This window comes from Oratosquilla oratoria, unplaced genomic scaffold (assembly GCF_046742065.1).
Source record: "Oratosquilla oratoria isolate Oo_2021 unplaced genomic scaffold, ASM4674206v1 SCAFFOLD45, whole genome shotgun sequence".
Lineage (NCBI taxonomy): Eukaryota > Metazoa > Arthropoda > Malacostraca > Stomatopoda > Squillidae > Oratosquilla > Oratosquilla oratoria.
In genome coordinates, this window is record NW_027467710.1 from 3,097,653 (window position 1) to 3,107,496 (window position 9,844).

General features: G+C 45.5%; 1 protein-coding gene across 2 annotated transcripts in view; it reads left to right on the top strand.

Moving 5' to 3' along the window:
* The window catches only part of LOC143023117 (uncharacterized), a 50,340-nt gene that overhangs the window by 37,844 nt on the left and 2,652 nt on the right, over positions 1–9,844 (top strand). Inside the window, exon 3 of one of the 2 annotated variants that reach the window (XM_076181620.1) lies at positions 3,899–6,265. The exons of the other annotated variant lie outside the window; for it this stretch is intronic. Within the exon in view, the coding sequence (XP_076037735.1) occupies positions 5,124–6,155 (1,032 nt within the window). The 5' untranslated portion in view covers positions 3,899–5,123 and the 3' untranslated portion in view covers positions 6,156–6,265. Of the gene's footprint in view, positions 1–3,898; positions 6,266–9,844 lie in introns of those variants that run through there. 2 annotated transcript variants of the gene reach the window in all.

Sequence of the window (9,844 nt, forward strand, 5' to 3'; positions counted from 1 at the left end):
TCTCTCTTCGTATGATAGGTTTGCAAGTGCAGGTGCCATTTTTGTAGCTGCTCTTTGGATTCTTTCTATTTTCTTTATATTCTTTTTGGTACTGGGGGACCACAATGTCGCTGCATACTCTAATCTAGGCCTTATCAATGTAACCAATATTTTTTTCATCATGTCTTCGTCCAAGTATGTAAACGCCACTTTTATTGATCTTAGCAAGTTGTAAGTCTCCCCGACAATTTTGTTAATCTGTATATCATAGGACAAGTCGTTCGTGATAATTACTCCCAAATCTTTTTCGGATCCTACTTTCTTTACTTCTTTGGTTCCAATTGTATATTTTCCTGATATTCTGTATATATATATATATATATATATATATATTATATATGTATATATGTGTATATATGTATATATATATGTATATATGTATGTATATATATATATATATATTTTAGTATATATATATATATGTGTCTATATATATATGTTTGTATATATATTTATATATATATATATATATATATGTATATATATATATATATATATATATATATATATATATATATATATATATATATATATATATATATTGCTATAGTTGGGCAGCAGATCCTCTTTTAGGCAAATGTCATTGAAATATGCAGCAGCTTCTGCGTTCACGAGTTTTTTGCTGACATTCTCGACTTTTCTTATGCTGGTGCGCTGTGTCGTGCTAAGTCCTCTAATGACCTGGCCAAATAGCATGGGTGGTATATCTAAAGGCATGGGAATTATCTTCTTAATATTTATGCAGAGCTTTCGCCTAACAGTTAGGCATCTTCAGTGCTAATGAGTACAGTGTGTGGGAAATGATTATAAATACACAATACACAGATCACAAACACTTCAGTGCTGATCCGGTTGACCAATCAAGAAGCAGGACGCGAAGCGCCGCCCCTGGGCCTAGCAGGTGTGAGCCATGAGCTGACCTCAATGTCTTTTGATGTGGGGATAATGAATGGGTCCGGAGTCTGTCTGTTCATGGTAGGGTTTTTATCTTTTATGTATAATGCTTGTAGGATATGAAGGCGTGTGTGATTTGTTTCTGTCTGCAAAATAGTGATGCCCTCCTCCAAATTCTTTCTTGTCAGTGGGGTCTGATGAACGTCTTCGTGGTGTCACTTGATAGCGCCATTGGAGAGATGAAGGGTGAGGTGCCTCGTGAGCTTCGTTGTAGTCTTCCCTCTATATGTTTCATTGAGGGCTTCACAGTTCCCTTTTCTGCAGGAGTATTCATACACGAGATGGCTACGCTGAAGTTCTGGTGTCCTTTGGCAGGGGCAGGTGTGGATCCAGGGGGGGGGCTGAGGGGGCTGAAGCCCCCCCCAAATTTGTTCTTCCATGAATCATTGTAAGGATTTCATTTAATCGATTTTAGTACTTTCTGGTCAGCCTCTGCACTATTAGATGGGTTGAGCGACACGACTCGGTCATTGTGTTTATGGAATTCCTGCCAGTTATTGCCGTCTTTCTGGAGAACGAGAGCAACTCGGACACGACGGCGGGACTACTACTAATAGCAATCCGAGAGCCGCGCTTTCTGATTGGTCTCGCCGTCGCTGAGTCTGTGCTACCTCACACTGTGGAGCCGAGCCGAGCCCTGCAGTCCCCTATGGTCGATCTAGTCTCAGCGTACGCTAGGATTGGTGATGTGGTGACGCATCTAAACAAGACCCGGGAAGGTGCACTGACCAGCTTCCAGAACATCTTCAAGAAGGCAGAGGGGCTCCTCCAGGAGATCGGTTCATCACATGACACCATTCCTGTACCTCGAGTTTGCAAGCGCCAAACGCAGCGAGCGAATTTACTCTTCCAGAAGCTGAGGGAGTATTACTGAAGATCTGTATATGCAGCGGCGGCGCCACGAATTTTTAGTTGGGGAGGCTAAGGGGGGGCTGAGCAAATTTTTGGTGGGGCTAATAGTAATATGATAATACACATATATTATCCTCATTTCAGAAGGGGAGGAGGTTAATGGTTGGGCTAGCACTGATGGCTGACAAATGTTTAGCCCTGGCAATTAAAAATTCCACTTAATAAAATTATTTCAATGAGTGTTTTAAATTTTCAATTTGCTCATTTCAGTTTGGGGGGGGGGCTAATGGGGGGGCTGGCCACTTTTCCAAGCCCCCCCCCCCTGGCGCCGCCACTGTGTATATGTCCCATTCCTCGACCATGTATTGACTGAGCTGCAGACCCGGTTCGGGAATGATACTATTCCTGTTGGCTTCAAGATCAAGAATCTGCTCAGCAGCGCTGACGGAGATGTTGCTGCTGTACTGGAAGCGGCAAAGGTTTATGAGGCTGACATCGAGACCTTGAGCCTCGTGAAGGTGGAAGCAGAGCGCTGGTATTCAACAACAATGAAGTTCGAATCCATTGGAGATGCCCTTGCCCACGCCCAGACCCGAATGTATCCGAACCTGGCCAAGCTCCTCCGAGTTTTGATCACGCTCCCAGTCTCGAACGTAGAGGCCGAGCGTTCATTTTCAACCCTGAAGCGACTGAAGACCTACCTAAGGAATACTATGGGTCAAGATAGCCTCAACAGCCTGACGCTACTCGGCGTTTACAATGAAATCAATATTGAAATTGTCACAGATCACTTGTGACTCATAAAAAATTGGCTGAATTATACATATACATAAACAGCTCATTAACTAATACATCAATTACAGTTTGAAGAAACTAAGTGGTTTGCGAGAGTATCACCAATTTGCGTAATCGAAGTTCAAAACTCTGAAGCATCAAATACCAAGACTTGGAAACTCTGAAGCTTCAAACCTCCGAAACTTCGAAACTCAAACTCCGAAGCGCGAAGAGTGGAGGAAGGGAGAATGACCAGAATGGACAGTCAAGAATCGACACAACTGGTGAAAGATTCTGACATAAATGGCGCCCATCGTGGGGCCTTCTTGTGCGTTATTCACACTCTGGCAGGAAAACTTTTATTGTAACATTGAAGTTGATTACAGAAGTGTGAGAGCCATGTCCGTGCAGGAATTGACGAGTGAGGCGGAAACCCTGGGGTATAAGGATACTGAGGAAATCCGGGAGTACGTCCGAAAACGGCAACAGCAACTTCAGGACGACAGAGTGCAGGAACGAGAGTTCGAGAAACTAAAGTTGGAACATGAAAAGGAGAAACGGCTGCATGAGAAGGAGATGCTACAGCTCAAACTTTCCCAACCTCAGACCGATGGTACCAGCTCGCCAGGTGTCAACCCTGTTGCTCACACCCAGTTCTCTACACACCGGCTCAACATTCCAAAGTATGAGGTAGGTCAAGCGATTGAGCCTTTTATTGACAGGTTCCAGATGGTGGCGACTACGTACAAATTGAGCGAAGATGTTAAGAAGGTCGAGTTTATGAACCTCTTCGACGGGAAACCTCTCGACATCATCCACCGTCTTGACTCCTCAATGCGAGATTATGAAGGTATGAAGAAAGCATTACTTCTAGCTTATGGTAAGACATTGGAGGATGCGCGTGACCAATATCAGCGAGCTATGTTGCAGGATAAGGAGACGGTAGCCCAGTTCTGCGCTAGATTGAAGAGTTACTTGGACCATTGGATGGAAAAGGACGAGACTCCGCAGCTGGAAAAGTTGTGTCCCACGGAGCTGGTGGCTAAATTCAAGACACAGAAAGTAAAGGACCTCCAGCAAATGACTGACCTGGCCGACGCACACTTCGCAGCTTACGGGTACCACACGAGGAAACAACTTCACAAGAAGTTGCCTCCCCCTGTACATTCTCAGACACCACAAGGGTCTAACACGCAAGCCCAACACCACAATAAGTTACCAGTCATCTCCACAGCAGTCGAAACCACAAAGATTTACTCAATCTTTTTTTTCCTCACAGCCAACCACAGCAAGTGAGGAACCAGCCCTACTCTCAAGGTGGTTGGAAGGGTCACAAGGGTCAGAAGAATCAGCACGCTGCAGCAGCAGCAGTACACCACGGAGGAGCACCTGAGGAATTTTCCCCAAAGGTTATTCCACAAGAAGAGTGTGTCACCGCCGGTTCCGTGTCAACTCCCCAACACGTGTACTTATCAGCTGCATTGAGTTCTAGTCTCAGAGGTACAGGGCTCCTGGTTCAGCCTGGCAAGGTAAATGGTGTCACCGCGGAAGTCTTAAGGGACAACGGATCGACGGGGTGTTGTGTCAAGGAGAGGCTTGTAACGCCTGACAGTTACACTGGAAATTATGTAACCGTGAGTCTTATCAACGGGACTCAGGTGATCTGCCCCTTAGCTATGGCTCACACGAAGACACCACCCAAACCTGTGCTGCGGCGGTTACCAGAGGAGCCGCCAGAGCAACCAACCAGGTAAAACCTTTGATACTTTCATCTGTTTCAGATCTTGCAAATAGTGAGGATGTAGTTGCCGAGCAAACGACCGATCCCACACTTGCCATGGTTTGTAAGAAGGTTCTAGAGGGACATTGCAGAACTTCTCGGGGAACGGAAACCAGATTCCTTAAGAAAAGGGGAAGACTTTATTGCAGTACGGTGTATCCAAGCGGGGACTCGAGACTACAGTTCGTTGTTCCAGAGAAGTACCGCCTGGCAGTGCTTAAGCTGGGTCATCATGCTGCACTAGGTGGACACATGGGAGTACAGAAAACTCAAGATAGAATTCAGTCTCAATTTTTCTGGCCTGGGATAGGCAGAGAGATAGTGAGGATGATGAGGTCATGTGACGTATGTCAGAAGACTACAGATCGCGGCCGAGTGAAGCCTGCACCACTCTGATCTCTGAGCCATTCCAGCGAGTGGCTGTGGACATCGTTGGACCTATCATTCCAAGGGCAGCTGACGGAGCCAAATACACCCTTACCTGCGTGGGCTTCGCGACGAGATGGTCTGAAGCAGTACCCCTTCGCAATATTGAAACCATAACTGTCGCCGAAGCAATGTTCGAAATCTTTTGTCGCGTGGGCATTCCTAAGCAAGTGTTGTCCGACCGGGGGAGCCACTTCACTTCAGTCATGATGGAAGAGTTGCTGAGGCTACTGGCTGTAAAAGGGCTCAGGACTACCCCTTACCACTCTGTGAGCGTTTCAATGGCACCCTCAAGAAGATGCTGAAGCGGATGGCAGCAGAGCAACCTAAGGAATGGCCACGATTTATCGCCCCTCTACTATTCGCCAACCGCGAAGTACCCCAAGCTTCACTACAGTTCTCACCATTTGAGTTAGTCTACGGCAGGTCAGTTCGTGGTCCTCTGCAAGTACTGCGAGAACTCTGGGACGAAGAAGAGCCTGACCCCGCAGTGAAGACAACTTATGCATATGTGCTGGACTTGGCCGAACGACTACGAGAGACCTGTGAAGTAGCAAAGCAAGAGCTACTGAAAGCTAAGGAAGTTCAGAAGGCGTACTACGACAAGAAAACTAAGCTGAGGATCCTCGAGGAAGGAGACCAGTGCCTCCTCCTTCTACCCACCGTGCACAACAAGTTGCTGTCGCAATGGCAAGGACCTTTTGAAGTAGTCAAACGTCTCAATGATTTGAACTACTTGGTGCAAGTGGGACCAGACCAAAAGAGGTTCCACATTAATATGCTGAAGAAATATTACACATCTCAAGTTACATGTTCGGCAGTTGGTCAAGAATGTTTGCTGAATAGGGGAGATCGTGTGCTATCACCTGAACAGTACGAGTGTCTGCAGATTGTCGAAGGCCAGTTTAAGCAGTCGCAGATGGTCTCTGCTGCCGTGGTTATACCAGAGGTTGAGGAATTGACAGATTGCGCACCCCTTACCCGTGAAGCTATTCAAGGCGAAACGGTGGAGGATGTGCAAGTACCTCCGAGGCTTGGTCCAGAGCAGAAGAGACGTATAAATTCTATTCTCCAGCAACATTCAGCAGTGTTCTCCAATAAGCCTGGAGTCGCCAAGGTGGATTGCCACGAAATACAGCTGACGAGCAGCGTACCCGTCAGATTGAAGCCATACCCGATACCCATTCGTCTGGTGGATGCGGTCAAGAAGGAGATAGACAACATGGAAGCTGCAGGCATCATAGAGAAGTCATCGCAAAGGCCGCCAACTCCAAAATCTTTTCCAAGATGGATTTGGCGAAAGGATTCTTCCAGATTCCGCTGGAGGTAAGAAGCAAACAGGTCACGGCAGGTCACGGCAGTCGCAATACCCAACGGACTTTACCAGTTCAAAGTACTGTACTACCTTTTGGACTTACCAACTCCCCAGCAGTTTTTAACCGTGCCATGCATCAAGTTCTGCGCGGCATCCATGGAGTGGAAGCTTTTGTGGACGATATACTCATCCACTCTTCTACCTTCGAGGAACATCTGGAGATCCTGAAGAAGGTACTTAAGAGACTTAGTTCAGTGAATATGACAGTCAAGCCGTCTAAATGCGAACTTTTCCAACAGGAAGTACAGTTCCTGGGACATACCTTAGGCGAAGGACGATGTGGATGCCAGGATAGCAAGATAATGAAGATCAAGAATGCATCTCGGCCGACCACGAAGAAACAGGTCCGATCGTTCTTGGGACTTGTGGGCTACTACCGCAGGTTCATTCCGAATTTTGCTGTCCTCGCCTTGCCACTCACAGAGCTTCTCAACAAGAATGCTCCTAACAAGTTGACATGGAGGCCTGAACAGGAGGAAGCGTTTACGACGCTTAAGAACCTCCTCTGCAAGGAGCCGATACTTCAACTACCGGGCTTCAACCAGCCTTTCATCCTCCGGACCGATGCGTCCCAAGAAGGCATTGGAGCTATCCTGATGCAAGAAAGGGATGGGGATATTTTTCCTGTTAGTTATCATAGTAGGAAGCTGAAGCCAGCGGAGTTGAACTATAGTACGGTGGAAAAGGAGTTGCTTGCAGTTGTAGAGGGCATCAAAAAGTATTATTATTTCCTCTACGGAGATAAATTTATTTTAGAGACTGATCACTTGCCTCTTTCGAGCCTTAGGACCTCCAAGAACGCCAATGCCCGAATCATGAGGTGGGCATTGTACCTCCAGCAGTTCAACGTGGTCATCCGGTACATCAAAGGAAGTTCAAATGTTGGAGCTGACCTGATGTCCCGACTGCTCGAGAAAGACATAAAAGTGTAGTAATTGTACTTTTATAGAATATTATAGTTGTGCAGTTAGATTTCAATTCAATTACATATCAGTGTCTCTATGTAATTATCACTGGAGTAATTGGTTAGACATTGCGTGGAGCAATATCTTTTTGTGTGGGCGAGTGTCACAGATCACTTGTGACTCTTAAAATTTGGCTGAATTATACATATACATAAACAGCTCATTAACTAATACATCAATTACAGTTTGAAGAAACTAAGTGGTTTGCGAGAGTATCACCAATTTGCATAATCGAAGTTCGAAACTCTGAAGCATCAAATACCAAGACTTGGAAACTCTGAAGCTTCAAACCTCCGAAACTTCGAAACTCAAACTCCGAAGCGCGAAGAGTGGAGGAAGGGAGAATGACCAGAATGGACAGTCAAGAATCGACACAACTGGTGAAAGATTCTGACAGAAATAGACAGTGTAATCAGTGTATTTGCCCCCCCCCAAAAAAAAACAGGAGGCTGATGTTCGTGTGAGATCCCATGAACAATGCTATGTGTTATTAATGTAATTTAAATACTTTTATTAACAGGTTCAGAAGTTCATACACGTTTTTGTTTGTATTTCTGTTTTTGAAGCTACTTCTATTTTTTATTACTTCCATGAGTCCATGTGCACTAACACTACACACGGATCCTACAATAATTTCTGTCTATGCGAGAGTATACGCGTGCCAGTGCCTTATCACTGACTAGCACAAGCGTGTAACAATATAAAACGAATATTTATTCTATTATATATGTCTAAAATACAGAAAAATCTGAAAAACCTTATTAAGTATACTCCAGACTTCTGATACATCAGACTACTCAGAGGAAGGAATTCAGGTTAGCCCCCCCAAAATTCTTATCCTTGATCCGCCACTGGGCAGGGGTTGTTCTTGATTAGGAGTTGGGATGTCTTCATGTTTTTATAGAAAATAATCATATCTATTTTGTCATTGCCGTCTTTGTAGATGATTTTTCTAAGGGCTTCCTCGTTGGCTCTATAATGGGTGGACATGGTATTTTTGTATAATTTTTTTATCCTGACTTCTCCTACTGGCTTTTCTGCTGGGGTTGAATACCATCTATCAAGGTGCTTGTTGATGGCGATTTGCACCTCTCTATTAGAGAAGCCATTGTTTACCAGGACCTGCGTCGTTCTGTCGAGCTCTGCGTGGGTTCGGGCCCAGTCGCTACAGTGCGTCAGGGCCCTCCTGACATAGGCGTCGATTGTGGACCTCCGGTAGCGTTGAGGGCATTCACTGTTACCATTGAGGCAGAGTCCTGGGTTGGTGGGCTTGGTATATACTCCGGTCCTAAAACCTTGAGAACTGGCTTCAACCTTTACATCTAGGAAAGGGAGCTGCTTATTGATGCTGTTCTCTGAAGTGAAGTTTAGGCCGGAGACGCGCTGTAGGTTGCTCCTCAGGTCTTCAAGCTCCCTACGGTCCCTCACGAGGACGAAAATATCGTCTACGTAACGAACGTATATGGGAGGCTTTCTGGTAGAACTGAAGACCTCTCTCTCCACCATCCCCATGAAAAAATTGGCGAAGAGGACTCCAAGGGGTGAGCCCATAGCCACACCATCAACTTGTCTGTAGAGTTGTTTATTGGGACCATAGAAAGGGGCTTCCTTGGTACAAATCTCCAGCAGTTGGCGTAGGAGATTTTTGGGGATCTTGAGCTTTGCAGGGCCATCCTCAGGGTAGACTACCTGTAGGATGTAATCTATGGTCCTATCCACGGGGATGTGGGTGAAGAGAGACTCCGCGTCGAGGGATGCGATATCCCCTTTGGCATCGACACCTTTGAGGATGGACAAGAAGTCAGCGGCAGACTCAATGCTGTAATCCTTAGGAATGAAGGGTGTTAGGAGGGCGTTCAATCTTTTGGCTAAATGATAGGAAGGAGTCGGGATCTGAGAGATGATGGGTCGTAACGGGTTGTTCTTCTTATGAGTTTTTACGTTCCCATAGCAGTAGCCTAGGGCGAAATCCCATACATACATACACACACACACACACACACATATACTGTATATATATATATATATATATATATATATATATATATATATATATATATATATATATATATATATATATATATATATATATATATATGAATCACAATGGCAAAAGCCGACAAGACTGTGAGAATAAACACCTTGTGAGATCGAAACCTTTATTGGTACTACGTTTCGCTTGTTACAGCTTTTTCAAGTACAGACATGACACACACTCTGAGCACATATAAGCCAACAGGGAAGGAACTGGGAGAGGTTATCAGGGAGGGGTGGGTGGTAGGTGGAGGGGGAGGAGGGGGACGGGTGGGACTTGGTGGAGACAAAGGAGGACATTTCGGACAGTTTGTTGGAGTGGACTAAGGGGGACATTTCATACATTTATTTAATGCGGGTAACAGATGGATGATAGGAGGGGCGATGTTAAACATGCCTCTGTTCTGCTCAATGGTTTTGAAGCTTTGAATGGCGGCCGCTTTGAGGCATTTTCTCCTCATCCTGTCTGGTTCACTAAACAGAAGTTCTGCGTTATCCCAATCCATCAGGTGGTCATTGGTGTTCCGGTGGATAACACAGGCGTTGGTGGTGATGTTGTTCCGGGAATCGTAGCGATGCTCCCGGATCCGGGTCTTCAGGTCACGGGAGGTCTCGCCGATGTATACTTTATCACATCCAGCACAG